This window comes from Molothrus aeneus, chromosome 15, assembly GCF_037042795.1.
Source record: "Molothrus aeneus isolate 106 chromosome 15, BPBGC_Maene_1.0, whole genome shotgun sequence".
Taxonomy (NCBI): Eukaryota; Metazoa; Chordata; class Aves; order Passeriformes; family Icteridae; genus Molothrus; species Molothrus aeneus.
The window spans coordinates 8442331-8466626 of record NC_089660.1 but is presented as its reverse complement, the minus strand read 5'-3'; the positions used below and the strand labels follow the sequence as shown (position 1 = coordinate 8466626).

The following is a 24296-nucleotide window of genomic DNA, read 5'->3' as shown; positions in this document are numbered from 1 at the left end:
ATTTGCGTGGGAAGAACACTAACCTCACTAAACTCCTAAATATGCATTTTTTAAAGCTCCAACTTTTTTTTCTTTTTGTTATTTCTCTGCATTTGCAGTTTCTTTCCTTCTACAGTACAGAAACAGTGGAAGCTGTTCCACCTCCCAGGGGTGTGTCCCTTTGGCATTCAGGGCTCCTCAATCTCTACCTAACAGACTAGTTATATTATATAGCAATAATATGAACCCAAACAACGTCTTTCCACAAGTAATTGGTAGGAATAGGAATAGGAAGTGGTAGGAATATTACTCTACAAGTAATTGGTAGTACTATTTGTAAGAATTATTATTAGAATAAGAACAGTAGGAGTGAGAAGGCAACAGACAGATGCCAGAGAGATGTCAGGAAAGTCAAATGACACAAAACCTTTTGTGCACATTCTGTGAATCTGGTTGTCAACACTTTGCTTCTTGGGAGATAGTGCAACATACCACTGTAACTTGTTCCTGGACAATATGGATTAGCCACACAGTGCCAGAATATTCCAGCAGCAGGTGAGACACTAATATGATCCTGCAGGAATGGGCTTCCTAAGTATTAAGTTTTGTTTAGAATTCACTGCAGTAGGAGTTGTGAGGTTTGGGAGTTTTTGTGTTGTTAGTGGATGGAGATTTTACAATATTGCTTTGCTAGGCTGGAGGAGAAATGGGATGTGATTCAGTATTGATTTAATCTTATACATCTACAGGTAAGTTCAGTTTTAATGTTGATTTCTATCACTAAGTACTCTTGAAAGTCCCTATCTGAAAGAGTGAAATTAAATATTATACTGCTAATTTTCACTACCAATGTTTATAGATTAGTATCTGTAGAACTGCAAAAGTCCATAACAAAAGCAGGCCCATAAAAGCCTGAGCCTTTACAGCATGCTAATGGCTTTCCATTAGGTCAGATTAATGCTTTCTGCTTGGTGAAAATAGGTATTTAGCAACAGTGCTTTCAGTTTGTGAGGAATAAATAACTGCTGGACCAAGTGCTTCACCCTTGGGAATAAATCTGCACGTTGGGTTCTTGTTAATAAATCACTTTCTGCAGGATAATTTGTCACATCAGCAGATGCAGATCTGAGGATGTTGTTGGGTCCAGCAGCTCTCATATCCTCCCCTGCATTCTCACTGCTGGGACTCAGAGCAGGGGCAGATGCTGGCCCTGCTCCGGGTCCCAGTGCCACCCCAGGGGCAGGGACTGTGCTCGGGGTCAGGCTGGGAGCTGCCCTTACCCAGCTCTTACCCAGCCTCCCTCCCCATCCCTGGCTGCAGCAGCTGCCACCCCAGCCTGCTGCTCCCAGGAGAGCCATGGGCTCTGAGCAGATCATCACTGCCATCAGCAGGGGAGGATCCAGCAATCCATGTTACAGAGGGGCTGATCTCAGATGGCTGCTAAAGCAGTTGACATCAGTAAAATAGCAGGGGTAAAGAAGTGTGGGTTGTTTTCTCTTAAGAGGGGTAGGAAATGAATTGAAGCCCAGGTCTCTTATCTCAAAGACACACACCAGTGAAAATGTATTTACATATGTGTGCACTTGGGTCTGTTTCACAGCAGCAGAGCTTTAAATGGTTGTTGACAGTTGACTGGACAGATTCCAGTTGTGAGAGAGGGGCTGTGGAGAGTCTCCTCCCTTGGTGATTCTCTTCAGCCTGGATTTTTAAATCAGTGCTTCTAGTCATGCCAATACCCATATTGTTTGCAACCCCGGTGTTCTCTCCTTATAAATCTTCAAATAGCAAGAGACCCATTATCACATCCATTCCTCCTACAGCCCTGTTCTTCTTATCTGAGAAATGGGACTTGAAACTTCTATAAATAGTGAAGAGATACATTTGCACTGCATTTTTCATGAAGAGGGTTCTTAAAAATGCTTTATAACTTCTACTAATGTAAATTTATATGTAAGGATCTCAGATGAGGGGTTCCTCCAAGATAATTGTTTGATATATAACTAATGGGCCCTACCACCAGAAATAAAACATTGAGTGCTCTGGTTCCTAGATGCCAGAGCATTGATTTTGTTTGTATGAAACTCCTGTCCCAAATGTACCCCAAACCGAAAAAATACAAAATTATTATATGCCTCTGATAATGAAATAAATGAATATGAAATGAAATTCAAATGAAATAAATAAAAATGGAATGCAGTTCCATTGGGTAGAAAGGCAGGATATTTTTAACCAGGCATTAAAATAAAATTTAATGCAAGAAATGTAAAATAAAAGGATGCTTCCTCTATTTTAATGTGCAGGAGAAAGTAAGATTGAGGGCATTAAATACTTGAATAGAAATTTAACTGAACTTTGCATTCAATTTTTGAAGTCTTGTCCAGAAATTTATTATTCACTCCATATTAATAGCAAAGTTGGCTCCTGTTTGACTCATGAAACAGTATTTATTCCAGTGAAGAAAGACTGCAGTCCTAAGAGAGAACCTCAACCTCATACTCACTGTGGAATCATCCTTAAGCAGCATACTCAAGGAATATCTCATTTATTCACAGAAAATTTATCCAGAATGCAGAAAACTCCAGTTCTGGGCTTGCTGTCAATCATGCCTCAGATCAGATTCCAAAGGAAAACTGCAGGGTTTGTGGTCAGCAAAACAAAAGCAATAAATTCACCCAGGGTTCACTCTCAAACACTGCCCTCAAAAAAGCTGTTTCTCAACATAGCTGAAGTTACAAACATGAAGAAACTGTAATGGCTTCATTAGAAATGGCATTTTACAGACCCTGACATGTTTGATTGGCTCAATTATAGAGACAAGTTGTTCCAAGTCTGATTTGCCATTAATTACTTCTGTTTACCATTCATTAATTACTTCTGTCCCACCTATGCTGTGCATTCAATCCTGGTTTGTATTGCAGTTTAAAAGCATGGATTCCAATTATCCCAGTCAATGCAGTTTACACCAAATGACCACTTTGTGAGATCTATTTTGGAGACTTTATTTGGCCCTGGGGAGGGCATCCTGCAGGGTGCTGAGGCTGGGGACAGGGGGTGTGGGCTCCTTGTTCCTGCCCTCCATGCAGGGGGAGTTTGGGAGCAAATCCAGGGTCCCCCAAAGCATTTGGCTTAATTTGGATTGCTGTGGTGTCTGGGGTTGGCTTTGTGTTTGGAAGCACACAAATCTGAATCAGGAAAATGGCTTTAGAAGGTATTTTCTTTATTATTATTTCTTTTTCCTGGGCCTTGACTGTCTGTGGAGCTCCGTGTACCTGTCCAGAAGGCACAAGAATGGATCTTTGTAGTCCAGAGTTCCAGCCTTGTATTCCTTGAATCATGTGCCACCATGATTATTTAATAAGCATCAGGTTTGCACAATAAAACTATATTATTCATTTCTTGGATGAATTAATCCTCTTTTTTTTCACCCAACTTGGAATGATAAGATAGTTTATTGTGAGTAAAATGTAATGTTAATTCAAGTGAGAAAATAAAGTGGTAGCTTTTTCAGCAAGGTAGGCCACTTTACAATTAGTATTTTGTTGTCTTCCTTTTTTTTTTACATTGATGGGATTTTTTTGTTTAACACCTGATTTTTCCTTACCTGTACTCAACTTTAGAGGGATATTGATCTTCATATCTTTATCTTTCATAGGAAAATTTATCAAACCCTTTCAGTGTTACAGAGAAAAAAAAAAATGGGGAAATCTTTCTTTTTCTTCCCCTGAAATTTAGGAAAGACTATAATTTCTATTTTCAACTTCAGAGTTATTCCTGTCCCAAACTAAAGTGTGAGAACAAACAAATCTTCAGAACAGCTGTGACATATCAGCAAGTTCCTTGTCATTGGAGCAGTGAGTTAAACTTGGGAGAGCTGTGGAACTCAATTTTCTTCAATAAGGTGGAAGGAGGGATATTATAATGTGCAGTGAGATGGAGAAGACTTATTGTGACTGTGAAGGATGTCTGCCTCTATGGCATAAAGTCTTGCTCTGTATTTCAAGAAATGTCATTTAAAATGTAGAATGAGTGCACAGTAGGAATAATAAAATTGCCTGAGCGTGTCAATTTTAAGCACTAAACATGATACAGAAATAAGAATATTTTTTTGACAGAAACTCATGATTAATGCAGCTTTCTTTCCTAAAAATATTTGCTTCAGCTGAACATTAATCTCTTGGCAGAAATTTCTGGGAAAATTATATACTTCTCAGTAAAATTTATAAGAAAATAAATGTTTTACCAAGATAACAAAATGGAATTGACAACCTTCAGAGGTGGTAGAGTCTCACTTGCAGTAGAACTAGAGCAACATAACAATTTTTTCTGTATATAAATAAGTATATATATTTTCTATTACTGTGATAATAGCCTTATACAAAGCCAAATGTGGTTATAAATTATCCCTAGCATCTTTTTCGAGTAGCATGTCTAGGCAAGGATGTCCCTCCTCCCCATCTGTTTGACTGATATTTTTCTCTGAAATGCTAAAAGGTGAAAACATTTAAGTTAAATAGTCACATAGCTCTAATTGCCAACTGGCAGGGAGCTTTGTATGGCACTTCTCCCATCACCGCTCGTGTCAGCTTCCAAGGAAGTACTTGAGTACAACTTAAAATTCATGACTTACATTTTCTTTTTATCTTGCATCCTTTTCCCTGACCTTCTCTTTTTCCTTCAGAGCTCTTAATGAGGAGAACTTTACAACCATAAACACAATTTTTCTAATGGACTCTCTGGGGAGAGGCTTTTCCCTGGTGCCCCTGACTCAGCCTGCTGCTTTGTTCTCTCCTAGCTTGCACAGACAAGGAGCTGAGGAGTCTGGCCTCGAGGCTGAAGGACTGGTTTGGAGCCCTGCACGAGGATGCCAATCGTGTCATCAAACCCACGAGCTCGGAGACAGCACAAGGCAGTAAGAAACCCTTTCCCCTTCAACACTGGGTGTTGTAGCAGCTTCCCAGCCAGAGAGAATTGAACTGAGCACTGCTGGTAGTGCTGCAAGCACCACCTGCTTATTCACTGGCATCCTATCAGGCAGGTGCCAGTGAATTAGCAGGTACCTGAGACCTTATCCTGCAAATAAATGCTGTTTTCTGAAGGAGATGCAGTCCTTCTGTCCTCTCTCTCTGCTCTAGAAACTGGCAGTCAGAGACAGAGAGACCTTCACAAGTTAATCAGGCAAATAAATGTCTGAAGGCCATGGAGAACACCCCTGTATGAGGAACTGCAACTGCTCAGGGAGTTCTCTCAAGAGCTGGGGTTAATTATTATGGTGTAGTTTGTGTCTGTACTGTTAAATTCCATCATCCTCCAATTCAACGTGGCTGCATCCAAATAATTTCTTGGGGTTGGACTCTGGTCTCTGCTTAACCACCAGTTTTATGACCAAGCATTTTCTAACACAATGTCAGTGGCATAAGATGAAAATATGGCATACAAGCATAGGGAACATTATGCCAATGCTGGAAAAAACTCACATTTTACTTTGAAATTTTCTGCTAACGGTTTATGTAAGGGAAAGAACAATCAAAACATCCACATCTGAGCCATGTAGCTAGAAGAGTTAAATGGTGGAGAAAGCTGGAGCCCATTGTGTCCTAGGTATTTAATAACACCATCTTTGCCTCCTTTGATGCATTTATTTTTAAGAAAGGAAGAAGATGAACAGTCTAGAGGACATTTACTCTCCGTGGGTTAAGCCAACATGACTGATTTTGATGTCATTTAGCCACCAGGGAGGGGAAGGATTCAGATAACAGCATTAAAAGAGGTCATGCTCATCAGAGAGCAGATGCAAATTCACTTTCTGTAAGGACTCATTAATTCTTTTAAAGAGTGTCCCAAGACACATGGGCCCTTGGGCTGCAAAGCAGGATGCACAAGTTTTATCTAGGTGTGTGCCTCACTTCACTTCACTGATTCTCTGGGGTGAGCTGTCTAAAGCCAGGGTCCAAACCCAGAATTGGAAGGGCCCAGCAGCTGCTGCTTTTATGGCTCTTTTCACCTGGTGTCCCTGTAGAGTGACACTGCAGAGACTACAGGGGCACTAGAGCAGACCCAGCACATCAGGGTGAGCATTTTGTGTTGGTCCAGGTCTCCACAGCCCCGATTTTTTGCTACATCTGAGCTGGGATAGCAGCAGATTAGCTCTCCCTAAAGAGAATATACCATGAGCAATATTGCTCAAAACTACAGACAAACCCAGTAATTCCACCACTTAAAACTCTTTGGTGAAACAAGTCATGTTCTGTGTAAATCATCTTTTTTCATGTGTCCCTTATTTTGCACAGTATTTACTACAAAGTCAGAGTCTTTAAAATTGTATGTCCTACTTTTTTCTGAAACAGTGCTCCAAAAAAAGATATTCTCATGCAGAGGATCCGAAGCACAGTGCAAAAAGCAACTGGATGTACAGCTAATCATGGCTTCCAGATGTGAATTCATTTCAAACCCCATGACAGAAAGCCTGAGAGGCTTTAAACTTTATTTGAAGTCCTTTAGGCCCAGAATCATAGGAAATCTCATTTTATCAGATTGTCAAAAGGATGTTTTCATGCAGATGATTCGTGACATCCTCATGGTGACCTTGCCAGAGACCAAATCCTAAAGGTGTTGAGTAGTTGTTTTTTGGGGTTTTTTCCTTAAGCAATTTCAGTGAGAAAAACATTCCTGGTAATTCTGCAGTGTTTGCTCTGATTCACAGAGGAGCTGTTATCTCTTTTTAGTTTAGTTTGATTCCTGGCAGCTTTTATTTGAAAGGCTGACTGATGATTTTAAACACTTGCTCTCAACAATGTTCGTTTTTAGACTGTTGACTTAGTTTGGCACATTTTCTACATTTTCTTATTTTCTTCTATATCAATTAAAAAAAAAAGAAAGAAACTTTATGAGTTTAGATGCCTAAGCCATTTTTGAATGCCACAAAACTTGGGCTTGTTTTTCTTTTTGAGGCTTTGCAACAGAATTCATGAATTAATCTGCATGTGCCAAATTCTGCAGCTCACATTCTCCCTGGTGGCACTGAAAATACACACAGGGTGAGGACAGCAGTGTTTGGCTCTCTCCAACTTCAAACATTAGTAAAAATGAAAGACACCTTAAACTCAAAATTCAAAGCAAAGTTCACATACCCAAGCTGTGGGAAAGGATGTTTGTGAATCCTGGCAAACAGGACACCCACACTCTGATGTACACATTGCCCTTTTTTATGGCTCAGCCTGTGTTGCCATCCTCACCACACACTTCATTTCATTAAACTGAGCTGGTTTGGTTGTGCCTGCAGGGTTTGAAAAGGCATGAACATCCTCAAATAATCCATTTTGGATGTGCCCCCGTGGCAGCAGAAGGAGCAGATGGTGGGATGCCATGACTCCAATGCCTCGGACACATCAGCTGTCCAGAGAAGATTTTCCAGCAGAGATTTCTCTGTGCTACATTAATTTTTCAAGATGTTAGTGTGAGTGTAAATAAGCATTTTGAGTGTATTATGTTCACCCCCAGGTAAAGGAAAAAAAAAAAAGTACACTCCTTTTTATTTTCTTTGTAACTCTCTTGAAAGGAAAAGGAGGAGGAAGATCATTGTGTTTAGATTTCAAACCTTCCTTCCCTGAGCTCTGATCCCAGCAAAGCACTGTGGGCCAGGTACTTTGTCTTCTGAAGGCTTTGTGCAATTAAAATCTCCTCAATAAATGATGTAAGAAACTCAGGGACATGTTTTGACATAGGGAAATAATAAAACTAATTAGGTAGCAAGATCAGATTCAAATTGCTCTTGAGCCTGTTGAAAATTCATAACATCCCCATATTGTATCCAGATAGTCTCCCTGGTTGAAGTGGGTGTTGTTTTTCTTTTACTAGAGGTCTATGCAATATAAAGGATTTTTTTTTCTGGGGAACATTCTTCTCCTTCTTTTATTTTAAGCGATGGGGGAAATTAGGTTAATTATACCCCCGTTAATTTAATTGTAGCATACTTTAATAAAATAAAAATGGCTCATGTAAGTCAACTCTTGAAGGGGGAAAATAAGTCTTTCATGCCAGAAGGTGTGTTTATTTTTAATAAAGATTTTCACCTAAAGACTTTTTAAAATTTAATTCCATTTTCATTCAGAGGAGGTGGAGCATTTTATGTGTTCATGGGATGAGAGACTTTTACATGTAGGTCACCAGCTTGATTTCCTTCCAGCTCTGTAGTGAATGAAAGTTGTCAGGATGCTGAACAGCTGTCAGTTGAAAAGAGGAACAAGATGGTCTTAGTCCAGGTCCTTGTGAGCAGGTGTCCAAATGAGAGCAGCCACCACCTCAGCTGGCATTAATTGGCATCTGTGTGGGCAGCCTCTGCCAAGGAGCCAAGAGGGATGTGGAGCCTGCACCATCCTCCTGCTTCTCACCAAAGGCACTGCAGCACTGAGCTGATGAGCAGAAAATGCAGAAGAGTTCTCACAGAAGTTGCTTATTCTGGGTCTGTTGTGCTGGAAATCCAGCCTGTTAACCAAGCACTGAATTCTTCACAGAATTATAGTATGTGGTTTATTTCATCCAGAAAATTGCTTCATATTTATAGATAAGTATATCAAAAGAGTCTAAAAAGAAGTTAATTCAGTCAATATCACTTGGCCTTACCAGGAACACAGTGACCTCCCAGGGAAGGTAAGTGAGCTCCAAAAGCCATTTTCCATCAGCTGCCCTGGTTATGCCATGAATCAGAGCCTGTGTTGGACATTTAGGGGACATTTGGCTTTCACTCCTGGTGCTGGGTGCTGAGAGCATCCAGGGCTGTTGGGTTTGGGCTGCAGATGCAATTTATGGGCAGTACCTTTTATCAGGAGACAATATGAACTGGAGCTGCTATTTACCTTCAACAACATACTGGGGGACAATTAAAGAATTAACTTTCCACTGATAATAACCATCTAGCTAAGGACTTTCTGTCACACCTACCACTTCAATATTTCAGGACTTCCAGGCCACATTGTCTGATAATCCAGCACTGTTTAGTAAACCAGCCTCTTAATAAATCTAATCTGGACCTCAGGTAACAACAGTGAAAGCTCCCCTGTTTATAAGAAATGATAATCAAAACCTCTTCAATTAATGTAATTAACTGTCTTCTTGAGTGACCTTTCCCAGCTGTATCTCCCATCCAGCCCTGATGGTGTGTCACAGAGCAGCTTTGTGCTCACTGCAGTCACTACTGGTGATTTGCTCAGACAGATCTGTGCTGAGGGCAGGCTGGTGGTGCATCCCCATTGCACACACAGGTGGAGATTTCCCAACAGGGAGGACAAGACTCAGAAATAATCTATAGGCACTGTCAGGGGCAAGTTCATTCCAGATCTCCCTGCTTTGGTCCCTGCCAGTTAAGAGATGCCTTTAGGGACTATTAGGGCTGAGCAACATGTACCATACTCAACTGATGACACAGCACACCTTGCAGTTACTCATCCTTTGCAGCAGTAAGTGCCACCACCACATGTAAAATCCATTGTCAGAGAGAGCATCTGTGCAGAAAAAGAGCAGACATTGGAAACTAGCTCTTTTTCTCCTCAAAACTGGTAAACTGGGATAGCTGGAGCTGATCCCAGCTCCACCCTGCAGTTGAATGATCTACCCCTGCCTGTTTGATTACTTTTAACCTGCCCTGTGTGGGGAATGTGGCACCAAACACCTGCACAGGGCAGGACTGGGTGCCCTGCTCCTGTTGCTTCGTAAAGGCAAAGGTGAGGAATCTTAAATCCTTTCACTTGACAAAAGATTGCAGAGTGACCAAGTCCTGCTTGCCTTCTTTAGATGACTTCAATTATTTAAGTCAATATTTCTAATTGCTTCAGCAAGGCAAGGAGCTCCCTCCTACATCTATTCACACAGCCTTGTTCTTTTTCACTGTGCTCAAACATGATTAGATAATGTTATGGGAGATAACAGCATAAAAATGTGATGAAATGTTCAGCATGATTTCTCTCTTCCCTTTCTGAGCTGCTCTAGCCCTGAGGAAATGGCTTTACCTTCTTCCTTCTTTAGAGAAACATGTATTATGAATGACACAAACCTTCCCATTAGTAGACCCTTCTGATTGTCCCTCTGTGTCACTGACAACCTATAGCCACAGCTGCATACAAAAACCACAGCTTCCAGCAAAAAGCCCTGCTCTCCTTTGGATTCATGCCTAAAATAGCGAGTAGGGTGCAGAGCTTGGGCAAACTGTCAGCATGATTCCAGCAACATCTCAGCTTCCACTTCAACAAAGCAGCATCCTGAAAGGAACACGTACAGCAAACAAAGCTAAGCTTAGCCTCTTTCAGTGAAAGTTGCAGCTGAAGGAAAAAGCTCATCAGGCTTCTCTTCTCAGGCCCAAAGCAGAGTGAGAGTGCACAGGCAGGTTATTGCTCCCAGCTGGAGCAGTGTGAGCGCCGGAGGCCCAGGGTGTCAGGAGCCCTCTGTCCCTGCAAATCCCCAACCAGTGCATTTCATGTTTCTGAGTCCTGGTTGAAACCAATACCCTTGTTATCAGATTTATTATCTCTGTATTACAAATATACTTCCTTACATTGTAGATAACTTGGAATTTAGTTTAAGCATTGAAAAAATACCATGCCAGTGTGGATTTATAGTGCCCCACACCACTGTTTTTCTGGAGACTGCAGGATACTGGAACGTGTCTCTCATATACACAGTGGGTATCTATATGCATGACTTGGGCTTTCTGTGATAACCACTGCTGCTGCAGCAGTCTTTGAAGAATCTGGGCTGTTAAAATGAATGATGGTGATGGTTTCCAAAGCACTGGAGAAGCAGAGTCCTGTGTTGCTGCAGGAAGGTGCTGGTACAGCATACAAGAGCATGGGCAGCTCCAGCTGAGGCTGTGCCCTCCCTCAGAGCGATGTGAGGAACAGAGACACTTCACCTCTTCTCTCCCCCAGACAGCTCACAGTCCAGATCAAAGCAGTTTGTTGTCACAAACCACAGACAGGCCTTTGAAAAGTGAAAAGCAAGGATGAGAGGTAGAAGGTGAGAGCGCAGCAGGAAAGAATGTGATCAGACAACTAGAAATGAGTCTGGGAAACAGGATTTAAATTGCATTCAGATACAGTCTAGGTTGAAAATATGGTGGCTACAGCCTTTTCTCATCACATTTCAGTTTCCTGGAACCAGGCCAAGACACTTGGACTGAGGACTGAAGGAAAAAAAAAGCAAGAATTTTTTGAGTAGAGATAACTTTAAATTACAGAAACCAGTTCTGAAGCTCAGCCCTCTTTACCCCACAGCTCCCACAGAGTGTGAGTAGTGCTCTGGTTTGTAGCTGTCCTTGGGTTTAAGCCTTACACAGTCAGTTCAGTCTTAGGATTTTGTTCTGCTTTGGGCAAGTCAGCTCAGTGTTCAGAGTCCAGCCACAAAAACAAAAGTTGGCAGGGCTCCACCTTAGAGTGGTTCCTGTGCTGGGGGCATGCCGAGGTTCAGCTGGAGAATATTTGCCTGTCTTCTTACAGGATTTGACACCAGCATCCTACCAATCTGTAAGGATTCTTTAGGCTGGATGTTCAACAAGCTTGACATGAACTACGACCTGCTGCTGGATCCCTCGGAGATCAGTGCCATTTACCTGGATAAGTACGAGCCGTGTGTCAAACCTCTGTTCAACTCCTGTGACTCCTTCAAGGACGGGAAGCTTTCCAACAACGAGTGGTGCTACTGCTTCCAGAAGCCAGGAGGTGAGCTGGGCCATGCAAAGAGGAGCTGTTTGGCTCTCTCTGTCTCAGGGCCTGCCTGTAGAGTTTGCTCATTGGCAGGCAGGTGTGTTAAAAGCCCTTTTGCTCAGCACCAGTGTGAAGGGCATTCTGGAACCATGTTTATTGTCATAGATGAACTATATTAACATCCCTTGATCATTAAAGCAAATAAAGTAGTAAGTGTCACTGCAGACAGTCTAGAAATAAGCTCTATTGATGACAGAAAGCTCAAGGATTTACTCTTTTATTAACACAGAATTTAGCCAATTAGCAAGTCATAAATCAGGGAGCTGGCATGATGTCAGTTTGGTGAAAAGGGAGGTAGAATGGTTTAACAATTAAAATGGCCCCCAAACACTACTCTCAACTACAGTGTTGCCTTTTTTTTTTTTTTTTTAATTAGTGGAGCTAATGACATAAATTTGTTTTGCAGTACAGTACCAGCATATGGGCTTCTCTCAGTCCCAGGTGTACAGTAGCCCACATTTCATGTCAGCAGTGAAGCCACTCATTACAGAACCTGTCCCGTGCCATCTGGAAACTGATTCTTATACATTATATTTTAGGTCTTCCTTGCCAGAATGAAATGAATAGAATTCAAAAGCTAAGTAGAGGGAAGAGTCTGTTGGGTAAGTTCGATAACTTGCTATTCATTTGCTCAACTAATTAAAGCTTCTGTGATTATTGTAACTTTATATGCAGTAATGGTTTTTCAATTAGAGACTAATGTTTTGAGTCGGGAATATGCAGCACGGAGCGTAGGCCTGACACTATGAAATTAAACAAATAATGAGATAGCAACACACAGAACAGGTGTCAGCGTGGCAACGGGTTCAGAGCTAATTTACAGCTCTCCAGAAATGCAAAGCCTTGTCTGCACAGAGCTTAATACTGCCTTCATCACCTCACAGGTCACAGTAAGTACTGGGAGGCTGCTTGATACTCAAGGCTCCCATCTTTGAAGGGTGACTGAAGGTGCATAGCCCATGCATTCATGTTCCCTTCCAGTTATGGTACAATGCAGGCTTTCCTTGGGGTTCAATTTTGCCTAATCACTCCTTAAAATGTTTCAGTATATTCTTTGTATATGAAAACAGGAATTCATACCACCTCATTTTAGGCAGCCTGCAGGATGCTTCCTGCTGTAGGATGTGGTCATGCCTGTCCCTCTCTCATGCCTGTTGGGAGCCTGAATTGATTCATGACTTACTCTGATGGATATCTAAAATTAGGTTAAATAAATCCCCACATGGCATTTCCCAATTAATTGCTGAAAAATCAGGTTGCTGAACTGAAAAAATTTCAAGTGACTAATTCCCTACCCTAAAATCAGCCAGTGATGTGTGGCCTGGTGTTTGTGTGCTGGTGTTTTACCAAAACCTGTGTCCCAGCACATTTGTGCACACAGAGCCCAGCCCCTGAGGCACGGCAGGACAGATGCAAGCCCTGCACTTCACCCTTGAGGAGTGGCTGAGCTCAGCCCAGCTGTCAGCCCCATCATGGAGACCATGTCAGGCTCCCAGAGCATCCCCAGCTGCAGCCCAGGGTGTGCACAGCTCTGCTGCAGGCTGCTCGTGCCTCCCACACTGCAGCCTGCTGCTGCTCCATAGCACACCCTGCAAAAGCTCAGCTCTGCCAAATCCTGCCCCTCCCAGATGCCACTGCCATTTGGACTCAACGTTCAGGTGCCTTGTGAACAATCCCAACCTGGATTCATTGGTTTAAATGAAGAATAAACATTCCTAAAGGCCACAGGGACTGTGGTTTAGATCCATCATCCTTTCATTGCAAGTTCACGTGAAGATTAGGATGTTTCAGAGTCACAGCTCCTGCTGTTCCTGGCTGTGGGAGCAAAGGGAGGATTGATCACTTGGGATATGTGTGCTCCATTCAGTAAATATTCTGCATTTGTGTTCAAGGGAATGTTGTGGCAGAGGAAGTCACAATGTTCTCTGTCTCATGGGTGTCATGATTTTCAAAGTCACCTAAAAGAATAAGAAGCCCAGTTCTTAACAGATATCTTTGACTATCCCATATTTATTTTATGCTTTGCTGTTATTTTCTACGTGCAATAAATGTCACCTAGGTTGAAACATTACTTTGGTCTGGTGTGTGGGAAGAATGATGCCTGGGTTGCAGGTAGTTCAACATGCAGGTGGTTGTAGCACATGTCCCTGGGATCTGATCACAATAGCAGGAGTAAAATGACAAAGTAAAAGCAGTAAGAATGGTCCCTTAGCACAAATAACTTCTAGTCAACTGTATTAATAAAAAAAAAATAGAAGAAGAATGAAGGTGGTGAAGCTCAACAAATCAAGGTGTCAGGCACAGGTTGTTCCACAAGCTAGAAAATTATAATATAAAGAGGAACTCTTTGCTTCATCTACCCTGAAAGTCTTCCTGCATAATGACACCTGTCATGGAGATTTTAATTTGATATAAGAGCTATTTATACAGCAGAAAACATTGTCTTTTCTCTTCACTGTCTGAAAAATCATTCAAATGAAGCTCAAACATACATGTGACTTGTAGCAATGGCAAAGTTGAAAAGAGATGAGTATTTTCAGAGAAAGTAATATTTAATTATTCTTTTTCCTCCTCTGACCCTGACATAGAGAGCACAGCACTTACAGTCTGGGCACTAGCACGAAGAATATTTTTGTTAACTTGTATCCATTGATAAAAATGATGACTTTTGATATTTCCTTCTCTATATATTTTTCAAAACACATGACAGTTGCAACAAAGTACTTCAAAGCCATTGCCATTAGATATGTTGAATTTGGAGGCTTTCAAATGAAGTCTAGCATCCCAGGAGACTGAATTAAAAAGTAAACAGCACTATTCATCTTTTCCTACCAGATTTATCTGGAGTACAATTAACTGCAGAGACTGTACTTTTAGAGCATACAACTGTGCAGACTGATAATGCTTCTCCCACTCCACTAAAGTAATAAATTTCTGGTCCCATCGCTGTTTTCTCCTATATCAACCCTGTAGATTCAGCTAATATAATAGCTAATACCAGGAGCTGTGTGCTGGCTAGTACTTAATTCTGACAGGCTTTTACCTCTATCTTTAGCATATAATTATTCTCCTCCTGTTCTCTAAGGAAGGGGAGTGTTATATAGATAAGGAAATTATGCAAAAAAAAAAAAAGGTCTAGGTCTGGGTCCATAGAGAGGATACAGATGCAACAGTGCTGTTCAAGTTTGTGTGGAATAACTAAACCTTTCCCAGGACAAAGGGAGGTGGGGAGGCAGGATTCAGTAGCTTGGGGCAGTTTGTGGGGATGAACTCACATTTTGTGGTGCCCAGGCTTGTGGGAAGCACTGCCTGTGCAAGAACCTCTGGAGAGGAAAGCTCCAGATGTTCCCTGATGCCAAACCCAGCAAATGGCCTGTCTGGGTGCCATGCTCCAGGATAGCAGAGCTTGTAGCCAGCTCATTTCTAACAAAGACAGGCTGATTTGTCTACATTTGTGTACAATTCACAGGGAGAATCATCACGTTGTACAACACTTGTTCCCAGCCACTCTATCCTCTCCAGACTATCACCTGCACCTGACACATCAGAGAGGACATGCTGCATCCTCCCTCTGATGGCTGGCAAATACTGGGACATTAGTGTGCATAGATAAATATTTAAAGCTCCAGTGTTACATAGAAATTGGCACGAATTTCCCACGCAGAGGGAAAGGCACCTTCCACTCTTCACTGTGACCCAAAGTGTGAATCTATTCATACACAGTTATCTTGGCTCTGAGCCTGGGCCACAATTTATTTTTAAATTTTTTAAAGCTTTTATAGGCAGCGTGGAACATTTTCATACCTTACAAGAAACAGTGAAACTATGCAAAAAGGCCTGTTTGAAAGAAGGAAAAGATTGCATTGCCCTAGGAAAAGAGAAAGCATGAGACAGTTTAAAATGCAGAAGCTGTTCTGTGCTCACCCTGTAATGCCCCTGAGGTTCCCCCTTTGATCCTTCCCTAGAGCCAGATGTTGATCAGAAATAAAAGGGCACCTCTAGTGACATGGGTACAGCTGTGCTGATTTACACCAGCTCCCAGTCAGCACCTGAGCACTTTTCCCAAGGTTGTGCATGGTTTGATAAACACCTGCAGTGCTTATCAGAGGCAGGACATGAGCGTAAATATGAAAAAAAAAATCTTTCCTAATTGATAGTGAAATGAAGTTTTGAACACTGATTCTTAACTTACAAAAACCTGCCAAGGAAAATTCATATATTTGTTATTAAAACTATTTTCACTAGAGCGAAAATTAATCTTTGATATTTGCTAGCATGCTTACATTTGTACATGAACATAATGGTGGTTCCTATTAGCAAACCTACTACAAGATCATGCTTTGACATTATTTAAAATATTCTCACTCGTGGATGTGGTCTCCAAAACTGATGTGATATACAAAGATTTCTGCAGGTGTTCAAAGGTTTCTCTTCTCATCTCCCAGACCTGTATTAGCAGCACTCAAACTTTAGACAAGATCTGCGGAGCAACGAGTTTGGATATTCAGATTCACTTTGTGTGAATTTCACATTCACTCTCTGTGTGCATGAGACTGACTGACTTCCACTTTTATGTCTTTTATATAGGAAATCTGGTGACATTTGGGCAGCACCTTCTCCTTCATCTTTTCCTGTGAGAAATGTAGTGGAAGTGGCCCCTTTGACACATGTGCTGTCTGAATAGATGCTACACATGGAACTAGTTAAAAAACTTTACTGAACCACCAGTAAATCACTGGTATCTTTGACAAAGGAGAAAAACACTTTCTCAAAAATCGTTTGAGACAAGAAATTTGGGGGCAAGGGGGTGTTTATGTCATGTTTCAAATTGAAGCAATTGACAAAGAAGGGAAAAATGAATGTGCTGACCTCCAGTGGGAATAAAGCTAACTCATCTCCAAGAACAAGAGGGCTTTTCATACTGAAGTGCATTTGCTGTATCTGCTGAAAATGGTGGGAACAATAACATAGGTTTCTCCTGAGAGTTTCCCTCTCTGCAGAAGCCAGAATGAACCACACTCTACAAGGCTGAAATATATTGGTTTTATTGTGAGACAAAACTTGGGCTTCAAATCCAAAGACTTACTGACTCAGATCCTGTTGCCCCTCTCTGTAAAGCCTGTGCATTATTTCTTCTTTTATACATGGGAGCTCTCAGTAAGTCAGGGGGTGTGCCTGAGATTAGTATGAATAGCAAGCAGATGGCAGATACCTTCCAGGGATAATTACAGTGTTGTGGAAAGACTCATGTGATAAACACTGAAGGAGGGGAAATGCAGAACTAATGAAGTTGGGGTAATAATCCTGTTGGGAAGAAAAGTTTAAAACCAGGAGTTAAATGTGAAAAGGCTCTGTGGGAATATCAATCATTCAGGGGCAGACTGAAGCTCTCTCTAGAGCTGTGTGACACCCTCCTCTGTGTGCTGGATATGAGCACACATTTATACACTGTGACCAGGCTGTCTGAAAAGAGTTCACCAGAAACAATTCCTTCACTCTTTCAGGCACCAGATAATCGCACGCATTTCCTTGCCAACATTGTCAAGATCTTCATGTATATAAGTGCTAAGTTCCTAATTTGCTGTGTGTGTGTTTGCTCCTGCAGAGGCCTGCATTACTGAGCACACTTTATATTTTATTCAGGTGCTTTCATCCCCCGCTGCAATGACGAGGGTTATTACAAAGCCACGCAGTGCCATGGCAGCACGGGGCAGTGCTGGTGTGTTGATAAGTATGGCAATGAGATAGCTGGCTCCAGAAAGCAAGGCACAGTCAGCTGTGGTGAGTAATGATCTGCTTTCCTCAGACAATGGGGGAATTAACACTAAAGACAGGTAACCCTGCCTTTGCTGTACCACTGAGGATGATGACAAGAGGGAAAACACGAGTAGCATAGTTCAAAGTGCTCCTCTGTTCTCCTGTTCACACACAAATGGGGCTCTCGTGGCTCCTTTGGACAGCAGGGCTGCAGCACAACTTAACAGGCAATAACCACTGTTAAGGTATTTTTCCTACCAGCCTGGAAAGTGCAGTTAGTGATATTAAAATTAAGGGTCTGGGGTTGATTGCATGGTTATTAAATATAATCTGTATACTCTGGAATGCACATCTACTGGAACTTTCCAGACAAGACAAGGCCAAAATGTGTAAAATTGTATGCATTAGCAGCCAAGGCAGATACAATTGCTGACAGGACAATATTATGTAGGCAAGTGAAATCACCAATTAGCTGTTGTGCCCAGACAAGGAAGATGTCACCTACAGTCCTTCTGAGTGCCTCAGGGATGGTTTGAGTGCAGCTTTCTTTTTTGAGAAGGAACAGAGACCTAGAATGTCCAGGATGCCCAGAATAACATCACAGATCTTTGGTTCAATAACTGTATTTGCAGAGTGAGGTTTATGCCCTCAAATAAAACCATTTTTTTTAAATTTTTTGGCGTGGTATACAGAGCAGGGATGGAATGAAAGTATTTACAAAGGAATAATGATTTTCTGGCCTGCATGCACATGTTCTGGAATTTTCCAGTCAATACTCTAGAAGGAAGAAAATGCATAAGAGGGCGTTTTATGCAAAAAAATTCAGACTTTATAGTTATATGTATTTTTCCTAGTTCAGAATGAAAATTGAAATTTTAAGGTTGTTTCATGAATAGCTGAACCAATTAATTTAAAAAATAACATTGCAAATGACAGTGGCTTGCATGACAAGGATAGTGATTAATGTGGAATTTGGTGTTCTGTGAGGAAATGACCTTTCCTGCTCACCTGTTTCAGAAGAAGAGCAAGAAACCTCAGGGGATTTTGGCAGTGGTGGATCTGTTGTATTGTTGGATGATTTGGAAGAGGAACCTGAAGCAACAAAAAAAGACAAAGAAGGGAAACTGAAGATTCATGTAAGAGCAGCTAATGAAGATGATGAAGATGAAGATGATGATAAGGATGATGAAATTGGTTATATATGGTAGTGCCCATCATGATGAGGACTCACGTTTTGCACAATATTGCAACTCACATCATATCTCTGCAATTGTATCTGAGAGTACCTGGCACAAAAATTCCCTCTCTACTGAGTTTAATTTTGTATAGCAAATTTAATTTGGATGACAACTTTTTTTTTCCAGCAAAGGACTGTTTGAAATACAGCTTTTGTTCAGTTGGTTTGGGGGATTTTTGTTCTATCCACAGGGGCAATGAGTTTTGTTTCAAAACCATTTTGTGTCTTAATCTTCATTTGCACCACTTATGAAATCCATCCTATGAAAGAATCCTGGAAGGGGCTCAAAAAAAAACAATACAAAGGCTAAGAAGCCCCTCTCATGTCAGAGAATTTGTGTCATAAATTGTTACCTGGATCATATGAGAAAAAGGTTTTTCTTTCATGAAGAAGGAAAAGCAGGTGCCTCGTTTTCCAGCCTGTATTTATAATGTCCCATGAAGAGTAAGTCTCTTTGGACAGTGGCTGCCCAGTACCAGGGGTTAAATCCAGAAGAAAACCCACTGGCAGGACTTTCCCTTCCTTCCATTCTCTGAGAATAAGTCCAACAGGTTTAGTCCAGCTCACACTGAAGGCAAAACTCCCACCAGGGCACAATCAGCTCACTGACACTCTTTATTTGATAAAGGAACACGACCTTCTTGATCTTCAGAGATGCTGCAGCTGCCATGGACCAATCCCTCGAGGCAGGGACAGAGTCCATCTGCCTTTCAGAGTGTTTAAGGGGAGAGCATTTGGTGAATTTGTAGCACCATAACCACCCCCAGGGCTGTTCCTCAGCTGCTCATTTGCACCAGGAGGGTCCCTGATAACACACAGGCAGCCCCTGCTCCCAGCTCACACAGCACAGAGCTGCCTGTTCTCCACTGAGCAGCCCTCCTTCCAAAGCCAGAATGCTGCCCAAGACACCAGCTCTCAAAAGGAACTGTCCCTTATTTCAAGTAAAGATACCTGCTTGAAAAAACAGCTTTTGGTGGTGATATTTCAAAAGCAAAACCCCTTGGCTCAGTGTGGCTGCACACTTGTAATGCACACTCTTAAAAGAGAATAGAATTAAAATCCAATCTGTGATTCCCTCAATACCTCCCATATATTCAAAGCTCTTGTACCAGAGCATATTGACATTACATTATTTGCAGTATCCTTTCCCATGGCAGTTCCCAGATGCAGTAATGTGCTGTGGTGATCTTTTATTGGTTTTGCTGTTTTGTGAAGCAGTAAGAGGAACCTTAACCCCACTCTTCCATCAGGATGCTGGTGTAAGTACTTTAGCAGAGCCTGTGGTTGGCCAATGAGCTTTTCTGCAGAATGAAAAATGTGGTTTTTATAACAAAAATTAATTAGATTTTTTTTTCTGAGTTAATGGTGGATATAGAGATGGAGACAGCATTGAGTCACAACATGGTTGTCTACATAGTTAGTTGAAAGCTGGAAAATACCACACAGATTGGCAGAAGTCAGTTTTTAGGTACATTGGCCTGGGGATGTTGGCTCTCAGCCCTCTCCAAAGCCAGTGCCTGCCTGGCAGCCCTCTGGGTAGGACCTCTGCTTTCAGATGTGATCAGAAGTGGAATTCCTTTCAGGTACCATGTGCTGCAGGGGCTCTCCTGTTTTCTCCACTTTTATTTCCTATTTATCCAGATCAATGACCTGAGAACAAAGAGCAAGCCTACAAAATCATTATTAATGCAGAAGGATGTGTAAAACCATGAGGAATTTGTTGTTTCACGCCCCTGCATACTCCCAAAAATCTGCTATCACAGTCATTTGCAAAAGGCCTGCAATCTGCCCTGCCTCAAATAAATCCCTTTGGTTTTCCCATAGCTTTAGAAAAATATATTTAATAATCATTTTCCATGAGCTGCACCACACAAACACACACAGACACACATATGCACACTTTTTCTATTTGCCTTCCACAGAAATCCTGCCAACTTGCAGGAGGAGCAGATAACGCAGCATTTCTGTCTCCCTAAATATGATTTTGTGAGAAGCAATTGAACACTGTCAGTAGGTTCCTTCTCAAACATCCTGTCTAGTTTTCCTCTGGTATTTTCTTAATTAACCCCACACTCTCTGGGTCTGGCTCTGCTGTCCTGTGCAAGTCCAGCCTGAGGCACAGAGCTGCCATTTTATTCTGCCATAAGTCTGAGCTCCACAATCAGCAGATTATGCTGATCCTCCTGGCTGGACTCATTCTCCACACAGAGCTAGGGGGGTTTTTGGCAGTCCTGTGCCAACACAGCTTATCCTGGGCTGTGCCTTCCCTCAAAGGTCACAGATCCCTTCTCCTGCCCAGCACTCCCCAGGACAAAGCCTGGCACTCTGAGCCCTGGCAGGCAGTACCAGGTCTGAGGCTGCAGGGGGCTGTGTCCCGTGTAAAACATGCAAGATGGTTAAGCTAAAGCTGTTAAATAAGCCTTTAAAAGGGAATGTGAACATCTTTGAGGTTACATGTGCAGACATGGCAGCACCACCCACTGGTGGTCTCCTGGCTGAGATGTTTCACACGTGATGCTTCCAAATCAGAGTTGGAATTATAAATCAAAGCTTTATATCTAACTGTAAACCAATTACTGTCTCTCAGACTCACCAGCTCAAACATGGGGCGGTGAAACAGCCCCAGTGAAACAGCTCCATGCCCAGCACAGCCTGGTGAAGGGTCAGGTGCTTTGGCTGGCTTGGGTGGCCTCTGGTAGCACATCCCCAGCACCCAGAAACACACACAGACACACACAAACTGTTCTAGGCATGCTGGCCTGGATCCAGGCACACCCCCCTCTCCAGGTGACCGTTCAGTCACCTCTTTGACTCGTGCAAGTGTTCTTCTGGCTCCAGCCAGAGTGGGAAATGTGCCATTTATGGGCTGGGGCAGCTGGGCAGGGCAGCCCTGCCCGGTTCCAGGGTCCAGCCAGGCAGGAGCAGGGCACATGTGCTTGGAAGGGCAGCTCAGACTCTGGATTGCTTTGAGAGCAAGTTCCCAAATCCTGCAAAGATATTTAACAAAGCCCTTTTGTGATCCACTGGCATCCTACCGTGGTGGGGACCTGCAGCCTATTTATACATATGTATATCTCTGTGTGACTGTATAAATGCATTTATGCACAAATATGTGTGTGCATATATGTGTGTGTGTGTGTGTGTGTCCAGGTTGGGGAGATGCATTAAGAAAATCTTCTATTTAATTAAATAGTGATAAAGAAACCAGCGATTCTACCAAGAACCTGTGCTCCTCCAGATCAAGCCCCTTCCATTTTTCATGCTTTGTAAAGGATTTCATTTGCTTCCAACTTAATTTAATTCTTTTTTTTCTCTTTCCTTTTTTTTTTTTTACAAAACAAGACTTACTTCCCATCTGAATCAAGTCATTGACCTTCCAAACATTTTCTCATTGTGAAAAATGGACTCTGAGTTGTCCCATTCTTTTCGAGACACAAGCCAAATGGAATCAGAGTTGTCCCATTCTTTTAGAAACACAAACCAATTTTTAATCTCATTTTCTTTTCATATTACAGTCTATGAGATACTGTTAGGCATTGCTTTATGTTCCTTTTAACTAGTGTAGTTAAATCAAAATTTTGAGTTCAGATTTCAGCACAGCTGGGTTTTTTTGGGTCATTACTGGCCTTTGCTGTGAACACAAAGAATCCTCTTTATTTACTTTGCCTTTTTTTTAAGCTATTCTGTACTATTATTTTTAACCATTTGAACTGTTTATTTAATATTTATTCTACAGTTTATATTGAAGATGTAAAGTTTATATTTAAAACAACACTGTTTGTTAGTGAATGCTTCTCTTTGCCTCTCCAGCCTAGTCTGTTAGTCTCAGTGTACATTTCTGGCATGGGAATATTTTGATATTAGGAGTTTTGTAGCCTTTTCTCCCTCAAGCAGCAACTGATGTAGATCTAAGGTCACCACCTGACCCAGACCAGGTCGCTCGAGCTTCGCTCCCTCCATTTGTTGGCTTCTCTGCAGCCCCTCCTGTGTCCCATCCTTTCACCCACAGACTGCCTTGTACAGTTACTACACATCAAAAAGCCCTTTCTACAGTAGGTGGGTTCTGGTCTTTTTATACTTTTCTCAATGCTGTTGATGTCTGTTACTGTTCAATGTGTAGATCTGTAAGGAGAGATCCAAATATTTCGTGTTTCAGTTCGATGTCCCTACTGTAGATGGATGTAGACTATCATAGTAAGTAGAACTGCATAGTAAATTCTGAATGCTTTTTCCATAAGGAGTTAAGTGGAATGTGAGCATTTTGCTACCTTTGGTTAACTGTAAATGCTTAACTGTAGTCTGAAATAGTTGCATTTTTGTCTGTCTCAATAAATTTTAATTTGTCTGCGACTCCTTGTTGCCTGTCCTGAATTTTATTAAACTTAGGGGACCAAAAATACTGCACTACCTTGAGTCAGCATTTAATCATACATGGAAATGGATGCTCCTTTATATTTGCTTCATAACTTATACCTCTGTTCAATGCCAGCTGTAATCTGTGGAGTTAATGCAAGGTCTCCAGAAACCTCTATTTCAGAAGCAGAAATGAAACCAAACAGAATGGAATAACTGTACCAAAATCAGAACTTTTCAAATTATATTAAAATTGATTTTTGAGGAACTAGCAAGGGCAGATGGGGAAGCTTTCATTTCTATTTCCTCTCTAGATTGCAAATTGTCACATTTTTCTGTCTCTTCTGAAGGTATCCAGGGCAATTCCACAAACACAGCCACACTCAGCCATTATCTACAGGATAAATGAAGGCAAAATTATATTAAATGCAATTGGTGAGAAGCCATCCTCATTTAGAAATACTTGGGTTTGTGTCTCTATAATTAAATAGGAGCTTGTCTTTAATATTATTAACCAATTTAAACAGCCAGCATTATTGCAGTGCTAATTACAGAGTTTAAAAATGTTATTTCATCACCTTTTTCCTGTATGTGGAATATTAAAAGTACCAGGTGAAAAGAGAAAGCAATTTGCAGGCATTTGCACAATTGTCATCTCATCAGGTATGCACTGATAATGTGTCTGTCCCTACACCATTGGCTGAGTTGGGCCATCAAGGGCCAGAACCTGCCTGAAATTTCAGTTCAACTGCCTGCATTCATGAGTTTATTTTTACTGTGGGTACCACACATCACTTGCAGTACATCACTTACCTGACTCTGAGAACAATTGGGTTTTCCCTTTCCCAAACCACTCTGAGACTCTTTGAAGTGTTTGATCTTCTGTGCTGAAGTGTCTCAGCTGCTCCAGATGTCAGATGCTGTGTGTGGCACTGAGTGCTGGGAGCAAAGCAAAAGAAATCCAGAGCTTAGAGGTGTGTGAGTTGTAAATGAGATTTTAGTTGTCAGAAAGGGTTGATGATTGGAGCTCTATTTTTTTTTTTAAATATTCCTTCTAGCTTTCAAATTACAGCTACCTTGCAAGCTTTGCTTTGTATTACACATGCACTATACACAGACACACCACTCCCTTCTAATTACAAATGTGTGTATAAATAGATACATAATACATGCATTATATATATATGTATGTAAATATGTCTTTAGACCCCCCTGGGCAT

At 41.6% G+C, this 24296-nt stretch overlaps 1 protein-coding gene across 1 annotated transcript in view; it reads left to right on the top strand.

Moving 5' to 3' along the window:
* SPOCK1 (SPARC (osteonectin), cwcv and kazal like domains proteoglycan 1) overlaps positions 1-23073 on the top strand; it is a 269778-nt gene extending 246705 nt beyond the window's left edge. Inside the window, exons 9-13 of the mRNA XM_066560437.1 lie at positions 4772-4888; positions 11463-11684; positions 12269-12331; positions 17373-17510; positions 18504-23073. Coding sequence (XP_066416534.1) covers positions 4772-4888; positions 11463-11684; positions 12269-12331; positions 17373-17510; positions 18504-18694 — 731 coding nt within the window. The 3' untranslated portion in view covers positions 18695-23073. The remainder of the gene's footprint in view (positions 1-4771; positions 4889-11462; positions 11685-12268; positions 12332-17372; positions 17511-18503) is intronic.
* Positions 23074-24296: the final 1223 nt, after the last annotated feature.